The 25,997-nt window shown below is 37.3% G+C and overlaps 1 protein-coding gene across 3 annotated transcripts in view; it reads left to right on the top strand.

Moving 5' to 3' along the window:
* The window catches only part of ARHGEF3 (Rho guanine nucleotide exchange factor 3), a 113,447-nt gene that overhangs the window by 52,139 nt on the left and 35,311 nt on the right, over positions 1-25,997 (top strand). For all 3 annotated transcript variants that reach the window (XR_003527209.1, XM_027640555.1, XM_027640556.1), the window contains one exon: positions 4,068-4,130. Coding sequence is in view for 2 of the 3 variants with exons in the window: in XM_027640555.1 (XP_027496356.1) it covers positions 4,068-4,130 (63 nt within the window). In the remaining variant the exon portion in view is untranslated. The remainder of the gene's footprint in view (positions 1-4,067; positions 4,131-25,997) is intronic.

The following is a 25,997-nucleotide window of genomic DNA, read 5'->3' as shown; positions in this document are numbered from 1 at the left end:
AGTTTTCTCAGAGGTACCCTTTCAGATACATGTAAGGCACCTGTGTGGTCCCTCAGAAAACACAGAGACATTTCTAATCAGAACATATACTTATTACTTTTTTTCCTGTAGATGTGTCCCCCTTTCTTAAGATCTCCAACTACTGTGCAAAAAAGGGGAGTTATCGAAGTGTTTCAAACTTTCCTTTTTTCCCAGCAAGTCAAACAGCTTCATAATGGTTTTCAGTTTATTTGATTCATGTATGTACAAATTCTGATAAAGCAATACTCTGCAGGTGGCATTTGTCCCTTGCTCATAGCCTGATGGGAGCAATCCCAGGTTTTGTGTTCAGTGTACCCATGCAGTGCTGCAGGTTGGCATTCTCATGGAAAACACGAGCTCTGGAGGTGGTGAGTGAATGTGGCTGGGCTAAGGACACTGTACTGCCTTTTCCTGGGGGGTGTGATACACACAGGGCTCCATCACCTGCCTCTGCCTCTGGATTTGTCCTGGAGCTGTTCCACTGTGCTCGGGGGGCTTGGGAAAGGAATACACGTGGAAGTGGTGAGATCACAACGCAGTGAAGTTTGTATTGCTCCATGTGCCCTGTGGTTTAAAACATCAAATGGAGAGTAACATTTAAGGGGTGATTTCCTGGAACATGGGAGATTCAGAGGTCAGCTGCATTGTGCTATGGCAACTGAGACAGGACTTGGACTCCTTTGGGGAAAAGCTCCTCACAAAGAGCAGGGATTAATTTAATGAGCACCTTATGCTCCCTGCACAATATCTACTACAATCTTTGCTTCTAATCCACTTATTATGGGCAAAGAAATTTATCTGGTAGCTAAATTATTGGATTTTTTTTTTTTTTGCCGTGGTTTTCCCCCTCCCCCTTATACAATGGTAATAGCCCTTGAAACTCTCAGAGAATTTAAAACATTGATCTTGCCTGCAGTGGTTAATATTTAACAATTTCTGTATGAAATGACATGTCTTGCCTAATCACTGAGACAAACTTACAGAGAAGTTAAGAAGTATAATATTGCAAGCTTAGAATAGTACAGTACATGTGTTGTTTGGTAGATTATTTTTGTGTGTGTGTGTGTGTATAACTTTTCAATAAATAGAAGATTTGAAATACAGTGAGGAGTGATCCTTTGATTAGCACAACGAAATAAGAGGTAGAACAAGAGATCTACTTTGTGCACGCTGTCCCACAATTAATATGTAGTTGCTTTTCTTAGACTTTCCCTGTCTTTTCATTGCTTTTGGTCTGTACATCACAGGTGATACTGCTTTGTTCCTTGTGACTGTTTGGATATTTAGTTATATAACCACAGAGGTGGTCTCTAAATAAGATATGAGCATGTTAATTACTCCTAATTACATTTTGTGCAGAATAGCCTTGCGGTGGATGCTTGTCCTCATGGCCACTGCTTTGTCCATGATACCTCTGTGCTTTGGACACATTTGAATGTAGCAATTAGAAGCCCAGACATAGTGTTTGTGGAACTTGCCCTCTCCAGTAAAAGGGCTGTCCTACCTCGTTCAAGTTCACTTTAATCCTGTAACCTTGCCCAGTGGGCTTCTATTTCATATTATGTAATTTATAGTCTCAATCTGCTCTCATTAGAGTTGGCCTGTGTTGGAAATGCCACCTTCTGTGTTAATCTGTAGCCATGTGACTGCAATAAGAGTCTTTTAATGTTATTTAACAATGGAGCTGCCTATTTGTTGTGTGTGTGTTCATTTGTTACACTCCATTAGCAATGAAATTGAGTCTATTCCATTGTAGAAAGCATTTATTATAGTTTCAAAATGCATAGAATTTATTTTAGGCAGAGAATTTTATTTTTTTTTTCTAATTTGACCTGCCTGTAGAGTACTGGGAGCATATACTCTAATCAAGCACGAAACTTACCTTTTTCTCTCTCTTTTTTTAATTACTATACTGATTTTGGAATTAACTTCCATTTTTTTTTTTCCAATATTTTGTAGACTGAGGCTTAGGTTAGAACCATTTTTATACTTCTATCACTAAAGATATCAGGCTAAAAGCAACACCAACTCAAGCTGTGAATGCAGTAGCATCCTGTCCATCTGTATACTAGCATTATCAGTTAGTATAGACTCAGGTAAACCAGATCCATGCACCATTTTAATTTATCCTTCTCTTGTAGAAATCTGTATTCCAAATCTAAACACCCTGCATTTTTATTTAACTTGTGACCACTGTGTGGGAGGGCTGGTACATTTAATAATTTCTTTTTTATGAAATAAAACCTCAGGGTAGACTTCAGTAAAATAAATTTTTTTTTTTTTGAGTAAAACTTAAGGATGCACGCATTTGTGTTCACAGAAGTCTAATTAGGTTTGAAAAATAGTCTGCAACACTTCACCGGGATCTTAGGAAATGCTACCCTTTGGGCAACGGACTGACCTGATAGATTTCATCCTTGTTTTGTGTTTTGCACAATGAATTCACACTGGCAAACCCTTGAATACTAATTCAGATTAATTTATTGTGTGGGGGAAAAAACCCAGCCTTATAAGAGACTGACACAGGGTAAGCAAATATACTCAATATGATTTCAGATATTTCTGTTTGTTGCTCAGTGTGGTCTGGTCCAGAAATTTCTGTGTTCTAGTCAGTCCTTTGACTTGTTGCTAAAAATATGAACTGTAATGGTAAAAGGGATTTGATTGTGCTTAGTCCTAGAGTGAAGAATTACTTTTCATTAAACATTTCTCACTGGGTAATGTGGTGACAGAACTCATGGTCCAGTTTCTGGATAATAACGATGTTAAAACCCAGCTGTCACTGACTTTGAAATTATTGTCAAAAAAACCTGTGAGAAGTTACTTCCTGCATTTAAATATGATTACACAAGTCAAAGATCTGCTGCAAACTAGTGAGTAAATATAAAAAAGTTTCAACACCTACAGTTTAATTTAAAAAAACCCATGAAATCAAAACATCTGGATTTTGTGATAAATATTCCTTATCTGTGTTCATCAGAGAAGCAGTTCTCAGAAACCTTATGCTTGACCCAGAAGATTCAGTAGTTGTTTCAGTGGCTTGATGGAATAAAACCTCCAGGCTTCACAAGAGCTGGGAGCATGGGTACTGTGGAGGGGAGACACAGTTTTTTTTCTCTCTCTATTTTTTTAATAATTAAAAAATACCTGCATCGTGTGCAACTTGTGCCTGGTAGCTGAGCTTGCATCATCTCATAATCTGGGAGCTCTGTATGGATCTGTGTGTGGGTTTTTTTCACTCTAAATTGCTCATCTTTGACTCCTGTAGACTGGAAACTGTGATGTGTGAATGCTTATCTCTGGCTGGCTGTGGAATACAACACAGCTGGATAAATAAGAATCCTGTATTCTGTCACTTCTCTTGTTTCCTGAATCTTCTTGACCTGGTAGAAAATGCAGAGGTCTGCTAAATGGAATGTCATCCTTATTTGAAGGGCATGAATATGAATCTTGTGGTGAAGCTGTGAAATGACACAAGGGAGGGTGTGCCATTTGCAAAACCAAAACCTGAATATAGAGCAGAAATGCAATCACTGACATGGATAGTGAAACCCAAATACATGCTAATGTAATTCCTGCAGTACATTTCACCTTTTATTCTCACTATATTGACTGTCTGGGAATAGTACTTGATTGCTGAATATGTTTTGAAAATCTTAAGGTTAGCCTTTCAACACAAAATACGAGTTTCTGCTCCTGACAGTCTCATTAGTTACAGAAGTTCATATTAAGTGCCAAAGTACAATTTACAACATGGAATAATTACTTATGCCTTTAGTTTGATCTAAGTTTCTTAACTGAAGAAACTGAGCAGAAAAAGGAACAACATTTAATTTACTAATGTGCTAGTGGGTAGCTTTTCAACTTGTGAAAATAGTTTATACTCACATACATGGTAATTATAATAATGAAGAGAGAAAATAATTAACTATATATACACACTTGTATTTATGTGTGTGACTTCATTATGTGTACTTGTTTCAGGATCAAGCTAATGGTAGTTGGCATTATCAAAACTAAGCTTTTCTTTTCATTTTGTTTTATAGAAAAAACGAAAACAGAGTACTCAAGATGAAGATACAATCAGTATCTGCAGCCTGGATACAAGTGTGAGTAATTTCATTTTCTTTTTTGCCTTTCCTTCCCAACCCCTTAAACTAAAATATGGTTATTAGGGGTACTCTGAAATAAACCCATTCATCTTCTCAGCTGTATTGTTTTCATACATAGCATGAATAAGTTGTTCTGCTTAGTATGAAAAAATTGAATTTGCTATATTGCTGCTCTCATTTTCTGTGCTAATACTTTTAAAAGAAAAATGAAAAGTTATAATGACAGTTTACTGTAAAGTAGAAAATCTCTTATTAGTAAATAATTATCAGGATAAAAGGGAATTTTGAATGCAGGACTTAAATCCAAACCTTTTATACATTTGCATGGGTGTATGAGAAATTTTATCTCAGTTGCCAGTGGTGGTTAATGCTGCTGTTGTGAAACTGTGTCGTGTGATGATAAGATTGTAAGAGCTCTGTGTGTCACTGCTGAAGTGATGTGCAAATCACATCCAGCTCTGCCACCCTATCACACGCTTCAGATGTGAAGGCAACACCAGAAAACACATTTTATAAAAGCCACACAATTTATAATGTGTATACTTTTCAGTACAAATATTCTGACTTGTGAATTTTTTAGTTGTTTCTCTAAGTAAAGGTGAAATATGGACTTGTTTTATAACTTAAAAGAATGACTACAGTGACACTATAGTAATTTTTACCTTCTTTTTAAAAGTAAGCTATAAGGACGAAACTCTTCCTGTTGATTATAGTGGATGTTGAATCCAAGTTTTAATGAGGGTAATTATGCAATAAAGTGCAATGTGTGTTGTTTTTTTGTGTAAAGTTGTACATAAAGGTACACTGGCAGTTATTTAAAATCCATGGAACTAAAATAGATGTAGGAAAATGTACCATTCCTTCTGTTCAGTGTTTTCATCAGTATTTTCAGTGCTTTGTTTACAGTCAGCTGTTGAACCAGTTTTCCCTCTCTGTAGCCTCTCATGTAGTACAGCCAGAAAAAGTAAGTCTTAAAAAACAGAGAATAAACACTGCTTGTTTTAACAGTTTTATTTATTAGCAGGTGTCAAAGCTAGTGCTGTGGTTTCTTTAGTGGTCAAATTTTCATTTTGGTTTGAAGTAGATGTGTTCTTTGAAGAAGCAATTACATTGAAGGGCTCACCTGCCTGGATGGCTGCAGACAAATGCAAGGCACTTCAAGTGAGCTGGGTAGAATCCAGCACCGTTCTGGAAATCATAAACCCACAGTAGCCTGACCTTGTCTGTGAGCTAATACTTTAATGTTAGTTAATCCCATTAGACCTTACATTGGGCCCAACTTCAAAGGAATTGTGTTTCCTTTAAAGGAGTTTTAAAGGATTGGTTATTCTTCAGGGAAAATTCAAAATTGTTGACTATTTATTATTATTATGGACTAATTGATAGCTTGTTAGATGCATTACTCTGATCTGGGATGGAAATGCTGGATTTAATGATTTTTATGTTTCTGTAAAGAGTGTGTATTTTATTCTTCTATAATTAAGACAGTTATGTCAAACTCTCTTGTGTAGAAGCTGTTATCCTGCTGTAAAAATACTCAGATGAATATAGTTCTGTTTTGACCAGTAGCTAAAGATGTAAATACTGTTTGAAAGGTACAATTCCTGTTAATATAAGAGGAGGGTGATTTACCTCTGAATTTGGCCCACAGAAATACAGACAGAAAGCACTGAGCAAAGTGAGGCTCATGAGTTACTGATAAGCAATAGATATGGCAATAACAATAACAATGTCCTTCATTTCCAGTTATAAAATACTACTTAAAATTTATAAAATGTTATTTCCTTGATACTGCTTTTCTGCATAACCATTATTATTGGCAAGGCAAGTGAACAGGAACAGGAATCAGAGAAAAGATAAAACTATGAACTGAATGTTTCTGAACTGATATCTGAGACAATGACTAATAAAACTACTGAATTTGGATTTTCATTACAAGATTTGTAAATCCTACTAAAGAGGGATCTTGTCAAATAAAGGTTTGAAGGGCTGGTAAGAAAACTGTTCCCACTGTCTTCAATGCAGAACTTCACTACCTAAATTTAAATGCATGCTGGAGTCTGTATTCTTAGAAGACAGTGGGGAGAGAAGGGGCGAGAAAGGAACAGGTGAACTTTGAATCTTTCCTTATGCGGCTTCAGAATCACTCAGGTCAACAGGGTGGGGAATATCCCATGAGGATATAATGGGTATGCAGTGTATCTTGAAGAATGATCAGTTTGTTTAAATGTACAATTTATATAAATACTGGTTGGTTTATGTTTTTTGCTTGAGGTGGCTTTAAGCCTGTCACCCCTTTTTTCTGATATCAGGAAGTGCTGATTATCTTATGGTGTATGGCCACAGACTGTACTGGCTCCCGTGTCTTTGGAACTTACTTTGCCCTGAACTCTTCCACATTATAATACCACAGCTTCTTGTTTAGCATGTGATAGATGCTGTCCCTCATCACTGACAAGAATTGCTGTTAAGGCTACTTTGCCTCTGGCTGTGGCAGAAGGCTTGAACTGTCGTGGTAACTTGGAGAGGGAAGGTGCCTTTGGCTTAGAAAATGAGCCTGGCATGTGACTTCCAGAACAACACCCTCAGGTTTTTTAGCTCTAGGTGATAGGTCAAGTGTGCCCATCAAAACTTGGTGCTGTTGACATTAAAACAAGTTGGGCAGGAAGAATAACCCATTTTCTCATGACTTGTGTTCCTGCCAATTAGATTATAATCTCTCTGGTAAAGGAGGACTATCACCTTTGTGAGCCTCCTGGACATGGCAAATAAACATTTGTTTTTCCTTTCACATCATATTTTGCTGATGGATAATGATAAAGGCAGAGCTGAGCATGCATCTAGATTAAATACTGATTGCCTCGTGTCATTAGAAAATACTGGAGGGTCCTTTTAGCTACGCTGTGGAATGTTGTAGCACAAAAGGGACTGTGGGAATCCAGCAGTCCATGGCTGAATGCTCACCTGTAGAGGCATTTTATTCTCTGCTTGTGCTTAAATGCTATTTATACTGGGGAGAGATGTGTCTCTTGTTGACTTGGGTTTTAATTTTAGAGAGCCATAGCTGACATTCTAAGCAATTAGAGATTTTGTTACAGGGCAGAGATTTGGTTGTCTTTCATTCTCCTCTTTGTGAAGGCAAATTTCAAAAAAGAATTGGTTCATACCTCACAGAAACCAACTGTAGTGATGTTATGCAAATCTACCTCTCCCTTCTGCATTGCTCTCCATTCTTCATATACCAAATAACTTATGCCCAGGAACAGGGGTGGGGAGTGGGACTGGTTTAAGGAAGAGAGGGATGTTGATGAGAAGTATCTAAAATAATCAAAAGTCTGGAACAGTTTCCATATAGAAAACAATCAAATATACTGAAACTTACATAAACTGAAATCAAATATACTGGGAAAAAAAATGGTGGGTGATTAGTTCTATATATCAGTGTAAGGTTATTTATCCTCTTGTGATTAAGGGCACAAAATAAAACTGTTTCTAGGTTCCAACCAACCAAACAAACTAAAAGGGATGTCTCTTCACCTAGCATACAGTGGCACAATTCTGGCACAGGTTGTTCTGGATACCAGAGGTTTTGCAGGAGTTCAAAAAGCAAATTGGGCAAATTCATGGAAGAAAAACCCGTCAAGATCTATTAGAGTGAGTGAAGGCATCCATCTGGAGAAACCCTTGAACTTACATTCTTCTGAGTCTGGGAGAGGGAAGTACGTGTGTATCACTAGGTGTTTGCTTACTCTGCTTTCACACCCTGCCCTGGACAGCTCTCTTTTACTATTGCTGAGAAGTGGTGCTGGCCTGAGACCCATCCTTAGCCTGTCATGGCCATTCTAAGAAGACTTTCATTAGCCCAATACACACCTCCTTTTCTTCCAAGCAATGACAGTCTTGAAATGACTTAATGAAGGGTCTAGGCTTAATTGGAGCATGATGTAAATAACTAAGTGTTCAGGTTCCTTTGTCTAATAACTCTCTTACATCCTTGAAAAGATGTGCCAAATTGTTTATATGTATGTCTTCAATGAAAGCATTTATTTTCCAGAGCAGTGGCTAAGAATATAAAAATTTGAATGCATGTGTTCTCTATTACACATTTAGATTCTAACTGGGATAATTATATATCATTAAATTTTTACAGACAATAAAACTCTCAGGCTGTGCAATAAAATTGGTTGGTTTTTATTAAATAGCATATGTATGTAACAAATAAGTGTGTCAGGCTTTTGTGTGCAACACACTGTCTAGTTTCCATGATTAGGTGAATGATGCTGGTTGGTTCTTCCAGCTCCTTTAGCTGCTGATGTAAAAAGCATGTGCTGCAGTCACTGCATCACCTCAGGGCTATGCCTCTTTTTTGTACTTGGCAATGGAAAGATGGAGCTGTCTTACTGTCTGAAGTTTCCAATTTGTGTAAATGTATCTGTTGGCCACCTTTGTTCAGGAGAGGGTGAGGGATAGCAAAGGAAGAGGGTATTAACTATTTAATGACTGGATTACTTCATAGCTTGTAAAGCAACATACATATGGGTCTCCTGCCAATTTACATCATCATCTATCTACAATCTTTTTATAAAAATGGGGTTTAAATTTTTTTCTCTGACAGACCATTGCCAGGCACACCTGTCTTTTCCATGGGAATCAGTCATACAGACAGAATTTCCTTTCACAGGAAATGCTGGTTGGAGCTTTGCTGACTCAGTACAAGGACTGGTAGCCTAAGCATGTTAAATGATCTTTGTATTTGTTTAGTGATCTGGACTGTTTTGATGCTTCAGGAGTTGATAAACTGGCTTATTAAACTGACTGGTTGCTCTTGGCTCATTTTATTGCCAGCTTAAAGAAGTGGATTTGCAAATCCCCTCAATGTCAAATAGTTTGTGATAACTTGTGGCAGATGTGACCAGCAGACTGTGAGGGCTGAGTGCAAGAACATACAAGGCCACTGCAGTTGGAAGTCTGTATTTAGAGGGAAAATGTGCATATTTTCTGATATGGCTTTGTTCATGTTGGCCTCATGTTGCATTAATTCAGTTAAGAGACTTCAGTCTATACAATTAACTCAGCCAGTGACGTTTTTCATGCTTATGCTCTTAAAATGATATGTGCTAAGTTTCCATATGCATATTGATTTACAGATATTATATAATTAACATGGCTTAGACACACTTGAGATTTTATAGATATCCCTGTAAAGCTTGGGGGACTGGGACAGAGAAACTGAGAGAGCTTGAAAGATCACAGTACTTTCTTTGTACTTAAAACACCCTCCATGAGCTGTACTCTGTTTCTCCTTGTTGCAGACACTGTCTCTCCTTAGTTAAATTCCGAGCAGCTTCTGGATTATTTCTGTCTGTGCTTTTGCTCCCTGTTGCTGCTATGACTTTTGTTCTTTCCTCATACCCAGGCTTTGAAATGTGGGTCTTCAATCTGTGTAACCATCATGTGAGCCTGGTGTGGTGCTCCTCAGTCAGGGACAGGGAGCCAGTTCTATAGATATATTCCATAACTATTAAATATAGTTAATCTATCACACTGAGCAAAGTGGTGATGGACTCGGGGATATGGAGATTAGGCCATAGAGCACTCAACAGGTAGTTAAAAGCAATGCAATTGCAAAAGGGGTAACTGCAAAATAGTTGAAATCTTGTAATGGTGATGATACCATGTGCTTCATAAGTCTGAACCTTATAAAATCATAAGTAACTCCAGAGGTATTCAGAGAAAATACTGGTAAAACCTAATACAAAACTTGGACTTTTCAGAATAAAATTATACTTACTTGAGCAAAATTCTGTTCAGAAAAAGAATCAGGGCTATGGTGTGCAGTTCTCCTCTGCAGTTGGTTGTATGCAAATTTGCTGTAAACTCACGGAAGTTGCTGTTATTTTCATGTTATATTAAGGAGAAGGAACATACAACAAATGCATGATGAACTAGACATATAAAACACTTCCATAAAGAAGATAAAATTTCAGAAGATTTATTTATTTTGGTTATGTAGAACAGTTATTTTACTGAAAATAAAGCTCTTCTAAATGGTCACTTATTAGTGAGTGAACTGGAGAAGTCTTACAGCTCATCTGTCAATTTGCAAGTTAATAAAGTACATCCCAGTATAAAATACAAACAAAGTTACATAGACTTAGGCTACATTTGCATACACTAGATCAGAGTTCATTAATTTTGATTGCTTTTAGGGTGAAGTGATCGTTTCTTATGTATTTGAGAGTCAATATAACTGAAACATTATTTGACCTAATTAAACTTAATTATAAACTCAATAATATTTGTTTGCTAAGGTAGGGCGAGCTAGCTTTATAAGCTTAGAGAGGATTACTTCTACATCAGCTTATCAGAGTTGAGAAAATTAAAATATATATTGTATCTGGGTCCTTTTATTTCTATAAACTGTAGCCTGTTGTGTGTTCATAGTATAAAAGGCCTTCAGCTTGCCCAGTAAGATGTATACAATATATCTGAATTATTCATGACTTCTAATATCACTGTATTGCATGGGTGGTCAGTGCTCCATCTGGACTCAGACTTCATTATGCAGTTCTTAATCCATTATTAATCCATCATATGATTGTCATAGACTAGGCACTGTCTGCTGTTGGTATTATTTGGAGTAATGTCATGTATCTGTTTTGTTATCATGCTTTGTTTTGTTATTCTCTTGCTATTTCTCATTAAACAAGGCCTACAAGAGCTCTGCTGGAAAAATGTATAAGCTGCTGGTCATGCTGGACTAACTTTTTTTACAGTTTAGCTCAGACTAGAACAATATCTTACTGTGACTCACTGGCATCTATTTGTCTGCTCCTTTTTAAACTCATGTCCAAGACATAATTTGATACAACATCCTTTCCTACAGTGCAGAGAATCCACTGACCTCAGGGAAATTGTTCCCTTTTATTACTTTCTTCTTTTCAGAAATTGGACATGGAAGAAAACATACTTTGACTTATCAACAAATATGACAAGTTGAGTTCAACTCTGGCCGTTTGCAAGACTATTAAGTGATCCCGTCTGTGTTAAGGTTCCAAAAGTGTTTTTTTTTTTCTTCCTATACAGTGTTCAGATTGTCTTAGTAGTTCTAATGTGCTATGTATTTCATATAAAACAAGGTCTGTTTACAAACAAAAAAGAAAGAATATCTGAGGATACCTGTTATTTAAGTCAGATCTGTAACTGAAAAAGGACTGAAAAACTGGGGTCAGAGAAGGATAATGTGGTTTAGGAAGACAGGCTACAGTCATCTTGTCTTTGGTAAACTAATAAAGCTTTAGGAAAACAAATATCGTTGCCAGTGAGTCTCTGAAGATATGTTTTATAGAAAAATAATGGTGTACATGAATAAACCATGTTTATAATAATAATGTACATATATATTTACGAACTTAATATTCATTTATGCCAGCATGTTAAAAAAATGATCAACTAATTGAAAAAGAAAAATACCGGTCCCTCTGAATACCATGTTAAAGAAATTATATATTCTTTGTAATGAAATAAAAGCATGACCAGAATGAGCCCTGTGTTCTGGCAGAATTTCTGAAGCTGTTGCTGTTCCAGCAGTAGGTTTAACATAGGCAAAGTATCTTCAGACAAAATGAAGGGAGAGAGGGGCAGAGAGACTTTCAGACATCATGTATATGGAGTTTATATGGAAGGCATAAATCACATCTGCAAATTGTATTTTTTTCTTCAGGGAAACAGGAGTTGCTTATGTCTGCACTAAGACACAGAGATCTATCAGTGTTTGTACTTGATTGGTGCTTTGGTGGCAGGATCCATAGCTCTGAGTTAGTTATCTGGATTTCCTGTATACTTCTAAGATTTAGATCTTGTTTTAACAAGAACATGTAAAGGAGATCAGCTTGCCCTGTATTTTGCCTTGATACTCCTGTGAAATGTGTTTTGCAGCAAAGGGAAGATACTACAGAAAAATCTGAAAGAAAAATACAGGTGCATGTAGTTGGGACATGCGTGCCTTGTGCAAGAATACATGAACTGGTCTGCTTCTGAGCTCCTGGTACAGCTGCAGGACTTTTTGAACCCTTTCCTAGCACTCCCTTGTCTAGTTCTTTTTCTCCTCTCCTTCAGCTTCTTGGCATGGATGTCCTTTTGATTGGAGCAGATGAGACTATTTCAGTTGGAAGGGACTACAATGACCATCTTGTCCCACTGCCTGACCACTTCAGGACTGACCAAAAGTTAGCACATGTTAAGGGCATTGTCCAAACACCTCTTGACAGGATTGGGCATTGACCACCTCTCTAGGAAGCCTGTTCTGGTGTTTGACCACCCTCTCCATAAAGAAATGCTTCTTAATGTCCATTCTAAATCACCCCTGGCACAGCTTTGAGCTATTCCCAAGCATCCTATCCCTGAACCTCAAAGAAAAAGAGATCAGCACCTCCCTCCCTGCTTCCCCTCCTCAGGAAACTGTAGAGAGCACTGAGGTTGCCTCTAAGCCTCCTCTTCTCCAAACTAGACAAGCCTAAAGTCCTCAGCTGCTTCTCACGGGACATTCTTTCCACCCCTTTCATCATTCAAGCACCTGAACATCCTTCTTTAACTGTGGGGCCCGGAACTGCTCACGGTATCCAGGTGAGGCTGCACCAGCGCTGAATACAGCAGGATAATCACCTCTGTGGATGATAATCACCTCTGTGGATGATAATCACCTCCCACCTCTGTGTGAGGCTGTTTGATGCACCCCAGGACAGGGTTTACCCTCCTCTGCCGGCTCCTGCTGTGCTGCTGCTGCTTTGTGCAGCTTTGTGCTGCTCTCCAGCCACTCCTCTCCCAGTCCTGCAGTGTCCTTGGTTCCAGTGCTGCTGGGCACAGCCAGGAATGGCAGAACTGATCCAGCTGAACCTTTGCCTGGTCCTGCTCCACAGGAGATCAATGTGCAATGGGAGAGCTACTGAAACCACGTACAGTATAAGGGAAGACCTTAAGGGGTTTCCTTCACCAAATTATGTAAACCTCTTGGTTTGGCTGACATTGAAGTGGTTTAATAATCTCATTGAAATAACTGCTGGAAGTCAGAGGAACTATTTAAGTGCTTGACGTTAGATAAACCTGTTCAAGTGTACTGCACTGCAGTAGGAGCTGTAGACTTTAAATTCCATGCATTTTGTAAAATCTTTAAAGATTAGAAGATGCATTATTAAGAGATGTATCTTTTCTTTTCTGGAAAAGGAAGCACATCCACTTGCTATTTATGATCTTGACTAAAAATGGCAGAGTTGGACTAAACTAGTTATTGTACTGGTAAGACATGTAACGTGTCTTAAGACACGGAGAGGAAAAAGCAGAAGCACAAATTCCAGAGCTAAGGATGACTGATATGTGTATAAAGATATAACAAGCAGTAAAAATGAAATAGAAATGCCTGAGTGAAAAAAAAACAACAGATAAATTCAATTTATTGTATAACCCCTTTCCTCTGCTTTGAGATTCTTTATTTGTGCAATTTTTGGCACTCTGCAGTCTCTGAGGGGGATGTAAAGCATGATTTTGTGGGAAACTTGTTGGTTCCTAAAAAGTGATTTTTCTTCTATTTTTTTTTCTGATGAGGCATATTCAGTGTTACTGTTCCAAAACTGAAATGTGCATAACTGTGGAGCAAGAAAGACATGATAAAGCCCCTTCCAGAAATCGAGAGACTTTTCAGATACTGCAAAGCTATCACTTGTACTTTTGCCTTTGGGTTTAGTTGTTGATCAAATCTTAAATTGTGACAAATTCTTGGGAGCTGTGGGAGACTTGTGGTACAAATCTGGAAACAGATTATTCCCGTTCCTGGATTAGGTGGAGTTTGGTAAAATGCCAATTTTTTCTTCCCTTGACTTTGAAAAGAGAAGAAAATGAACTAAGGTTCTCCAAATCAGAAATGTTTCATTGAAAATATCTGCTCACTCTGTATGCTTTGCTCCAAACAGCAGCAAATTACCTGAGTGAAAAATATATGAGACAAAAGAGAACTTTACCTTCAAGAAATACGAAGGTATTGTTATTTTTATGACATTTGCACGTAACACTGATTCAGTCAGAAGTAGACATAAGTCTGTGTTGGATTTCAGGATATTGGACTGCTTGTGGCAGGTCCTTGTAAGCCCTCTTGGCCACCTCTGCATAAACTGCAGTCCAGCATGTCTTAAACTGCACTAGTTTTGTGCATGATATATTAAAAATTATTTTTTAAAGTAATTTTCTTTAATATATTTTCAATCTTAGAACAGTCTTTATAGGCAGATGGTGATTAGCAGGGCAGTATTGTCCACTTACTGTTTGTATCACGTTGCTGTGTAGCAATTTGATCAACTGAATGTAATTTTCTTGGCTGATGCTGTTTTTCTTTATGAAACTCCACCATAACAGAAAATGGCAATTGAAGTTTGAATGCAGTTTAAGTTACTTTTGGGTTACAGAAGCAGACTTGACGTTGGCTTATTTTCAGCATGGCAAACTGGGAGCATTTGTGAACTGAAGTGAGCCAGATGTTATTGACAGCTATGAGGCTGGATATCCATTAAGCACTGTGTGTGGTGATTGGTTTGATGAAGATTTGCAGAGGAGATTTTCATAATTAAATTGTATCAAGTAATGAGTTACTGTAATTTGGTTTATTTAGAGGTCAAAATAAAAACTGGTATTAGTTCTGTAGTGATGAATATTGTATAAGCCAATACATTTTCTAAAATTGAGTTTTATACATCATTATTGGTAACTGTATTTTATACTGAGTCTATAATATGAACTGTGCAGACATAACTTCTGAGAAAAATGAAGGCTCCATGAAGCAGTGTGCTGTGTGTGGCCTTGACCAAGAGAGTTGAATTTTTCCAAGTTATGTTAAACTTTTGGTTGAAACCATCTACTTATCTTTATTCCATTAAAGAGGGAAAGGATGGCACATTCATCCTCAAACAATAACTGCTGGGAGGGTTGGACATAGTCCAGTGCTTACTGAAATCTCAAGTGGAAGTCAAGTCAGGATTTCATTGAATTAACATGGCTGTATATTCAAGTCCATAAATTTCTGCAATGCCAGCTACAGTTTTGCTATACCTCTAGAAGTGACCAGCCATAACAGGAAATTAAGTTTGTATGTAGAGGCACCAGGATGCCTCTGTACATCAGAGCATTAAGACAGGCCTTGTGAGGGCATTGTCCCATCCATCTCTCTCGGTGGTTGAATTAAATGATAATGAATTTATTCATTACAGGTAGTTTTGCAAGGTTTTTTTAGAAGCCTCTGCTGTTTCTGCAGGCAATCCAGTCTGTGTCTATTGGTAGCAAGGTTTTCTAGTCACAAACCAGTTTAGGACATTGCCTTAGTCCATACATGAGCATTCAGATCAATGTAAGACCATAAAATCCACTGGACAGGTATGGGAAGGGGATTCTATACTACACTTTTCACTGTAGCCAGAACTACTGATAACCACTTATTGCAGGTGATGCCTTTTGCTTAGGTAGATCAGAGGAGCTGCTATTTGTTTCAGCAAATGCAAAGTTAAAGTAATTTTATCAGCATGTTGATCTGATTTTCATTAAATAACAGATATCTTCTGAAGAAACCTCTTATACCAGACTTTGTATTTTTTAAAACAAGCCACATCTTTGTAGGAAAATTATTATCAAATAACTTCTTGAGCAAGAAATTAGGAACAAGAAAAACAAGCAAGCTTGTTGTTAAAAATTTTTAGTAAGTACTTTCTAATTCTAGCCAGTGAAAGTAGTTGTTTAAAAAAAAAAGATAAGGAGTTTCCCTCAGATATCTGTGGTGACATGGTCTACTTGGCTTGTATTTATTCCATCTTGAGCCTTAAGTTTTCTGTGTAACCTTCAGTGAACCATCAGACTTCTGTCCTGATCAGATTCTTGTCTGGAAATTGCAAGTAATGATGCGTGTTTGTTTTCCTAAGCTGCTGTGTGACCAAAATACCAAAATTCCTGGGGCAGTGTTCTGCTCTGCCATTGCCCATGGCTGCAGCTGGAAGGGGGACGTCCCAAGGCCACCCCATGCAGAACAGTGCAGGAAGGCATAAGCAGGTGAAATGTTACACAGAGAAGTGTAACATGATTTTACAGAAAAGTTTCACTGGTTTTCTCTAGGCTAATCTTACAATGCCATGATAATCTTAGAAAATTATCTCTGCATAGCAGTGATTTCTCAATTGATTTGCTAGCTCTTAGGTCCTCTTATCTCTCAGGGAAGTGTTTTTATTATTATTTCTACCATTCCATCACCACTGTAGCTCTGTAATCGGGACATCTGAAGGGTATCTGCTCACAGCTGCTGACTCACTGCCTTGTTCCCTATGCCATGGTGGGGAAAGCAAATAGAAGTTCAGCATGTGTTTGGAAGTGCTCTAAGAGCATTTTATGAAAGAGAAAAATTAATATTATTTTTTACAAGTGTGTGAACATGTTTTTCAACAGGATATTAGTGTGTCAGCCCTACTGATGAACAAAAATGCAGAAAAAAGAGAATTAAAACTTGCAGAGCAGTAAGTTTGGTGGTTAAGCTATACCCACTAACATACAGGAGGTTGAGCAGAACTATTTTGTCACTTTAGACCTACAGGCAATGGGCCTATAATGCACCTGACATTACAGGACCCCACAGGTCTGCCTTCCAAAAATTAGATTTTAGGGTTAGACTGAGAATTTTCAAGTTTATTTTGAGGACTGGACTATATTTTACCACTGTTCTTAAGGAAACCACTACTGGAAGGCTTTGACTTTCTCTTAAGAAATGTTCAGACTTTCGTCTGCTATTTTTGTACGTAGAATATGTTATTTAAGCTGCATGTATTTGCTTTCCACTGGTGTTAGAGGTTGCCCTTTGAGTGTTGTTTGCCCCTAAGAGCTTAATCCCTTCATGGAGGAGGGATTCTCTTGATTTATCTCAGTAATCTGGCTTCTTTAGTGAACACTTGATAGAATTGGAAACTGAACTGCAATCTGTTTAAAGCTCTCCTTCCTGGAATGCCAGCAGTTCAGCTGCACTACTTAGAATTGTATGCCTGCTTTTTCTAAAGGTGTTTAGGTAGTGATGGATGCATAAATCTGCACAGAACTATCAAAGTTGCTGAGGCATTTCACTTCCAAACAACTGTAGGTAACTTAATACATTTAAATATCTGTTGCTGTGCTGAATGGTTCTACTTGATTTTTTACCTCACTGTGAGAATGTAATTGACTTTTGATTTGATTTTCTAACAATGTAATTCAGAAGATGGCAATAGGCCACTAGTCTGGTTTTTCTTTAGTATACTGATTAAAAACACTTTATGAATTTTTGTGTGTTTCCTCTGAAAACTGTTATAATTTGAGATTTTTCTCTTCCAAATTACCTTACTATACTGAATTATGTTTGTAAAGAAATGTAAATTTGTCATCCTTCTGTTTAGAACAAACTTGGTTTTAGTATGAACCTGATGTGGCACAGTACAGCATAAGTGACCTACCCATTTGGAAAAGTAGAATAAGGCATTATGGTGGTGTTGTGAATGTTAAGTTTATTCTGTACCACCTGTATATTACTGAAATAAATTTTCAATTTATAATGGTTTAGTTTTACAATTACATGGATAAGTAACTGATTATTAAAGCTTTTAAGAATTCATATTACATAAAAGAAGAAGGTGTTCCTGCTGATGTGCTGTAGGCTAAGTGGGTGCCCTATTAATTACAGAGTATCCAGAGCTCTACTGGAATAACAATTTAACTGTTTAAGCCCAAAGTTCTATTTCTGTGATTTTGCTTTTCTGTGTTATTAGTTAGTTCTTCAGTGAAATGTTAAAAACTTGCTTTGTGTTATTTGGCCTTTTTTGAATATTCCATATTTCAAGAGATCTCGTTGACCTGATTGTAGTTTTGAATTACATGTAGGATAGTTGAGGCTTAAATATACAGCCTTGGTAAAGAAGTTTGCTGTTCTTTTCATAGCTGCTACTCTTCTGTGAACATTTGTGAAGAGCTTTGAATGCAACTGAAACTAATTGCACACTTCCAGAAGCCCAACAATGAACAAAACAAATACAAACCCTTAGCTGGAGGGGGATAAGCTGGCAGTAAATTTCTACTTCCTGTGAAGTTAATGAAATTTCTTCCAGAAAATGCTCATTTCAAGAATGGTTATGAACCCCCTAACCCTTCCTGTTAATAATAACAGGAACCCTGATTGTGTGAAAATATTAACAAAGACAAGTTGCAAGTTTTAATAGGCATATATTCTTATTTATTACTTATAGATATCTTTGTATCAGATTTGTCAGCATCTAAATCAGATATTTTTCTCTGCTATGTATCTGTTGTTGGATCTAAAGGTGGTCAGTGATGTGCACATGATGGGATGTAAACAGGATGAGACTTCACAAGGGACAAACTCTGTGACTGGATTTCTCATGAGAGCAGAAGCTTCTTTGAAAGTCTGCATTAGTGTTTGTTGTACTATTTACTAATTAATAATTAATTAAAGTTCTGAAAGTATTTATAGGTAGTACAGAGTAGTTGGATGAAGTTTTTGTTACCTCTTTTATGAAAGCTCCATAGTTGCTTCCTAATTAAGCCAAATGAGTCAACTTTGAGGCATAAAGAGGAGAGTTGTCAGAGCATTGTTGTATTAGAATAAGTTGTTTACATTATGTCATTTATTGCATGCATTGTGTTATTTCTGGGAGGTTTGTTGTTTCATATTCTGGTGCTTCTTGCTTACAGCTGAAGCATTTGAGTTGTGCTTCTTTTGTGACTTTTTTTTCTTTTGTACCATCACTTAGAATAGCACAGTGACTTCCTGTGCACTGTGTGAAATCTGCTCTGAATTCAAGGAGCTCGTGTATTTTCATGTTTGAAGACATTTATGTTTTTAAACTAGAACCTCTTGCCAGAATAAGCAGTTTTTTATGCCCTTTTCTGCTAACATGAAATTTGTAACAGTTTATAGATAATGAGCTTACTGTCCATGTCTGTGTGGAACTGGCCAAAGGAGTGATGTGGAGGCTGAGTTTGGGGCTGCCTGAACTTACAAGACTATTTGTGGTTATGGCACATATTTCTCATGAACTTCATGTATCACCCACTCTGTGGCTTGTTTTCACTGCTTATAAAATGCTGATGAGGTTATTTTTCCATAGTGATACTAAGAAAATTTATTCATCAAATGTAAAGGAAGAGGGGAAATGTTATTGAAATGGAAACTACTATTCTGGTATTTATTAAGTAATTGGAATTGAGCTTGCTCTGGTTGCAGAGTTTCAGGACCTGCTGTGGTTGAGACAGTCTTTTGATGTAGGATGTGTAGCTGTGAAAGAAGTTCCAAATACATTAATTGGTCAAAGAGACCTTTGTTCCCCGTTTTTTGCCATTGTCATTCATCATTCCTCTAACCTTGGTTTTTTAATTTAGTGATTTTTTTTTAAACTGTATCTCGGGTCATGGATTAGATGCATAACTGGCAGCTTTTACTTAACTCCTCAGGAAGTTAAGATGGTTTGCCTCAGGAAAAATAATTTTCTCTGTGGCATCCTGGCCGGGAGACTTTTTTTACCTGTGTCTGGGGATAGGAAGAATGAACGTTCCTTTCCATTCAATGTTGTTTCTGAAAGAATTTCTTTAGTAGCAATAATACAGCTATACTGTGATTTTTTTACTGTTGCCATCTGTCTATTAATAATCTTTATTTACATTATGAGAGAACATAAATGATATCAACATATTAATAATTTTTCACTGATTAGTTAGGCAATTATGTATCTCTTGCTGGATATATTTTCTCACATTTGTCACTTCTTAGTACTCTTTAAAAATAACTTCCTCTTTGTGGTGTTCACTGTTTTAAGTGTGCTAAAAAACCCCCTACAAATGAGAGATACGGAGTAGGACATCTTAAAAAGCAGTTCTTAACATTAAACAGATCACAGAGTTTTAAATATACAAGTACTGGATGGATTTACTGGTAAAGCTTTCATCTTCTAGTTTCCTCTGAGTGAGCTTAGTTTAAGAAGCAAAGAATTGCTGCATTCAGAAGCATTTAGCCTTTTTTTTTCTTTTAACCTGATGTGTGAGGTCATTCCAAAATGCAAACCTCTATGCAAGTGAGAAAGGAAGGATTGATAAAACCTGTATAAAACAGTTGCTGTGGTGTATATGTAGGTACAGCTACAGTGCTAACGAAGCTTGATGCTATGATAAATTTTATTCTGCCTTGCATCAGTTCCTACTGCTTAAAAGTAACTCAAAAAAAGTGAGTTTAAATTTCCCATTGGGTAAAGAAATAGGAAATGGAAGTAGGAACAAGTCATTAATGGCAACATTAACAGCTTTTGTCTGTTAAAGGATTGGCAGAAAAGCTAAAGTGTTATAGCTCTTCCATGTGGAAGCTGCTATATGGAAAAAGTAGGTCTTTTCCTTGGGGATTAGCACAGCTAATGAAGGAACCCTTTATTGTTCTCAGGTTACTGTTATTTCCTGATATGGAAACCATTGGAGCCAGCCAAGTTTGCACTTGTGATTTTGGAGTGGCATCACCTGAAAACTACTTCAATGGTTTCTTTCTCCTTAATAGAATTATTATTGATAACTATTTGAATTGACACATATATAGCAGAACTGAATCTGCATCTGTAGCCGAACTGATCAATAGCAACTCTGTGAAGCTGCAAAGAGGTGCAAGTTCCACCCTGAGCAGCAGTCACTGGCACTCTTAGGTTCTGGGAGCTATTTATGTGATATAACTGTAAATTTACAAAAGTAAGTTGTGCTGATTTGTTAATATACATCATGTGTGTAGGAATCAGTTTCTGCTTTGCAAATACTCTGTCAGGGCAGTTCAAGCAGAACCCAATGCTAGAAATATTCTTGTAAGATCTGCTGTTACTTCACAATAAAATAAATGGAAGGAAATGCTCCAAAAATAGTTGGGTATTTTTTTAGTCTATACTTCTCCAAAGATTGCTCTTTAAAATACAGAAGAGAAATATGTGGCCTCATCTATGGGAAGGTGGCCAGTGCTGAGCACTAAGAGCTGATCAAGAAGAAAGGTTACAGAAATGACATTCCTGTCATGAGTCAATGAATCCAGAGAGCTGATGCATTCCTGACCCTGGCTTTCCAGCTGAATTAGTGGTTGAAATGCTGATTCAGTGTACTGAGAGGTTCCAGCTGAGACTGCTTGTAACAGCCACAGGAATCATATGGCTTTAGACAAAATATTTAAAATAATTCTAAGACTGAACAGACTAAAAATGACAGAGGCTGTTGCTTATTAGCTGGTAACTGCTCTTACTGTAGCTGTTCAGGTAATGGCTTGGCATCAGACTGAGGGACCAGATGGCAACAGTGACTGCTGGAGGCACCCGCGTGTCTTTGCTAGTTGGCAAATTCGGCTTTACTGTTTCACCTCTCCACACTTTGTAGCAATAAAAGAGTATTAAAGAAAGCAGCAGTGTTTTTGGATACTGCTTGCCATGCCTAATTGTGTGCTGCATTCAAGTGTGTGCTGGTTCCACTTCATTAATTAATTCCAGGCTGCCAATTACAGGAGGCAGCTGAAATATGAACCTTTTCTCTGTGTTGACACCTCCCCTCCCCCCATCAGGTGTGACAGCTAAAGCCGTGCGTGACTCAGTTGAACAGGAAGAAGTAACACTTTGAGATTTAATTAAGACAAGGTGTCTTTAAAGTTTTTTCCCCCATCCCCCTCATCCCCCAGTTATTTCCTGATACATTTTCGGGGCCAACTTTAGCAAGTTTAGGAAGGAACAGGTTTGAAAAACAGATGCATGCTTCCTGAAAAGGATCATTAAAAACTTCCACCCCGTTTCACAAACAAGACATAATCCTCACCCTATAAGAACTGAATACAGTAGAAAAGAAACTGTGGTCTTAGCTATTGGAATTTATTCACGTATGGAAAAATATTTAACAAAATGATCATATAACAATCTTAAAAACTGTAAGCAAATTGTTACCTCTTTGGAGTGTTTCTTTACTATTCTTGTCATTTTTTTTCCCTGGTGAATACTATGGGGGATATTGACTGTTATTTGATTTTGTTATTTTATTCTTATTTTCTTTATTGTTATGTGAACTGTCCAGTTACTTTGCAAGGGTCTCCTCACAGACACAGCTGTCACTAGTTACTAAAGAGGTCTAAAACAGTGGTCCTGAGACTGTACGGATGGCAAACAGCACTGTCTCTGAGATCACCTTAATGCTTCCTGTGGCCACACAAAATTTAGAAAACATTCATAATTACAAGCCTGAAGTTATTGGTAAGCACAGCACTTGCTTAATATTGTTGTCCATAATCCCTAAAGTTTGTGGATTAGCAGTGTAAATCTGTGTAATTTTTCTTTGCAAGGAATGTCCAACTCTTGAGCCCCCTTACCAGTAAAATGTGCTTACAGAGATAACTGTTCATGGGTGTGTTGTGGTCAGAAAGCAAAACTGGATTTGTGCTGTATGCTTCTCTAAGATTAGACAGAGGATGAGAAGCACTGGACAGTATTTCTGAGATAATTTCTCAGCATGGTGTTTGGTGACATTTTCCTACTGAGTTAGGTTCAAAGTCCTAATGAAAGCTGCTCATCTCTAAACACCAGAGATGGAATCAGGACAGATTCATTAGGGTTAAAGATTTCCCTCTTTCTCTTTTCTCTATCTGGAAGGAATATGTCCCTTTGTAGTAATTTGTTAATTGGATTTATTTCTGTTAACATTATTTTGGAAAATTGGCAATATTCCACTCACAACCACTTTTTCATAGTCTGGATAGAGAAGTAAAAATGAGCTGATGGGACTTTTTGATTTCATTGCACCTTGCAAAGGCTGAGGGGATATTGCAGTTCTGACAGAAATGTTGGGTCAGAAGCTGATTAATTTAGAGTTTTTTTACAGCTCAAATGTTGCAGATATTGAGATGTGACGGCAGGCAATGATTAAAAAACCCAAACCTGAATACAAACAAATCAACCTTCCCTCCCTGAGCTGTTGTATCTTGGGGAAATAATATCTCAGTCATAATTCCATTGCAGATACACTGTGGGTATCTAAATTTATAAGTCAGAACACATGAAAATGCTAGCAGGGTAGGAGCAATTGTAAAATAAGTGTAAAACAAGTGTAGTGCAAGGCATAAGACTCTGCCTTACACAGGATCTATTGCCTGGTTATTGCATCTTTCCCATATGTGCAAGTAATATCAGTCTGGTGGTTGAGTTTCATTGAGATCAGGGAGGCTGCTCATGTTCAAAAAGGTCTTTGTAGCTTCTTATTTCAGCTGTTTGGCTCATTCATGTGCTGTGGTTAATACATCCTGCACCACCATGTTTCAGTGCACATCTGCTGTCAGACAGCACGTACTGAAACAAATGGCACTTCCTGAGCTAACAAATAGATGGATTCTTGTGGTGAAACTGCAATCATTTGGGGAGGATAGATAGCCTTTATTTTAATAAAAATACCAGATCTAGAGGAAGCAATTATGAGCAGGAGCAGGTAGTCTCTAAATGTTTGTACAAAAACAAACCCACCGAATTCCAGAGGATGGTATGTAATAACATACCTGAGTTTCTGTCGCAGATATGAGGTGCATTCCAAACTTTATTGTACAGCTATGCTTTTATGAAGCTGTCCTTTTAGCCTTCCAGTTTTGATTCATCAGTCCAATGGCTGGACATTTCATAGGATTTATCATTTGTCTTTGTGGATTATCATTGCAACTCCCTTAGGTCGTCTTGAATATCCAGTCTGTGCTCTCTTCCCATGTCCTATTTTGTTTCAGGGAGGAATGGAGTTGTGAATTCAAGGAGAGCTGGCAGCACACTGACAATACCTGTACCAGACAATGTGCTTCAAGTACGACATAAGGATTAACATTTTTCCTTCTGTTTTTTTGTAACCTATTCACGTGTTTGCTTTTTCTCCCACTTGTTTCACACTTGGCTTAGATTTTTCATTATTTAATTATCATATCCAGAATAAGACAAGTATATGGACACTGAAATGTTCCTAAGTGATAATTATTACTGGAAATCAAAATGAAGGCCCTGTATCTTGCAGCCTGGAAAACATGGGTTTTTTTACTCCTGTTGCACCTTTTACTTCCCTTTTCCTCTCTCAGCTTTTATAGGTGACAGAATATTTTTGCTTCCAAACCCAAAGTTAGCAATTCTGGATGGTTGTGAGTTTGTTTTCTGTTTCTTTGCTTTTTCTTTCAGAAAATGGTTCTTTGTTAAAGTGCTTGAAAGCCCATTGCCTATAGCTAATTTAGTTAGAAGAAGTGTTAACGGGATCTTGTTCTCTCTTCTATCCTGTAGTTGCCTAGAACTCATACACACACTCGTGATTTGAGAGCTGAAGAGTGAAATAAGATTCCTTGGGAGGAATTTTTTTTAATTCAAGATCATTTGCATCTCTGCTTAAACTGCTGCTTGTGACATATTGCCACACATAAAATTCAGACACAAAGATTCATGGAATCTGACGATGCCATCTCTTCTAAGATTCTTTTGCTGTGTTCTTGAATGGCATCAAACTCCCTACTCAAAAGTAGGGACTTCTATATACCCTGTGTTTAATTTTGTATCTTATTTGCATGTCATTATTAGTTTATGGGGTTTTTTTTCTATTTACAAAACTAAAACTCTCCTTCAGGATCCTACCTACTATTGCATTTTGATTATTGACTGCAATGTATACAGCCAAATGTTATTGCAAAAGCCATTTTCCTGGGTGATCACTTTGATCGTTCTATGCTGCTCTTTGCATTGCTCTAATGACTTCTATTTTGCATCAAACAGAAGCTACAAAGGCTTTTGAAAGGATAATAAATTATTTATCCCAATCCCATGAATCATTCTGCATTCAACCTGTTCACTCCTGTTCCTGTCTGGTCTAGAATAACCACCTTCATTCTTAACTTGATTTTTTTTTTTTTTAAATCAATGAGCTTCTCTCCCCCTCTACAGCCCCGGTTTTTTAGAGGAATGCTTCCTGAAAGTTACATGTTGGTCAGAACAAACTTGACAGCTGTTAATCATCTTGGGCTCTGAAAGCAATGCCTGCTATTAGAAGTATATGGCTTTTCTATCCCACCCTGCTCCAGCTACACTTTGTTTAACGTGCATCCTGAGAACAAAATCATTTTATGGCTGTGGGTTGATATTTAAGTGTCCTCATGTTGTTCTATAATATCTTGGGTTAACACTTCACTATTTACTAGGGTCTTGAGAGTTCATGTTTTTGCAGGGATCTGAAGATACAATATTTGATATCCATGTAATTTAAGACCAATCTATTATATAATCAAATCAGAATGCTTGCTAAAACATCTTGGTTTTGTGTTCAGACAATTGCTATGTTTTCAAGACTAATAGACACAGAAAGTATGTTCTGATGCAATTTTGAGTTGTTTCTTAGCTTTTAAAATAATAACCAATATTTTCTCTGTGATGGTTGGAATTACTTTCCGAACTATTGACTCTCCCTTCTATTTTGGGAACTAAGTTAACTGTGGTCATTAGGGTCCAAAATTCATAGTTCTTGGGAAATGGAACAGTTGTGGTGGATTGTGGTGTCAGATTTGATAATGGAGATCACATAAAAGCAGGATAAACTCCATCAGTGGCAGATAGCAGTTTGTGGGTAACAACTTGACCAGGAGACAGCCTTCAGAAATTATAGTTGGCTTTCTTAAATCAGAAAAGTATTCAAGAAACAGTTTCTTATTTATATTTTTGTGTCAGTTAAAACTTGTTATAGTAACTTTTGTACCATATGGGCTTACATCATTATATTTACACTTGGGAAGATAGTTATTTTGTAACT

This window comes from Corapipo altera, unplaced genomic scaffold (genome assembly GCF_003945725.1).
Source record: "Corapipo altera isolate COAL_440 unplaced genomic scaffold, ASM394572v1 55, whole genome shotgun sequence".
In the NCBI taxonomy this organism is placed as follows: Eukaryota; Metazoa; Chordata; class Aves; order Passeriformes; family Pipridae; genus Corapipo; species Corapipo altera.
The sequence above is the reverse complement of the archived record's forward strand: the minus strand, read 5'-3'. Positions and strand labels throughout refer to the sequence as shown.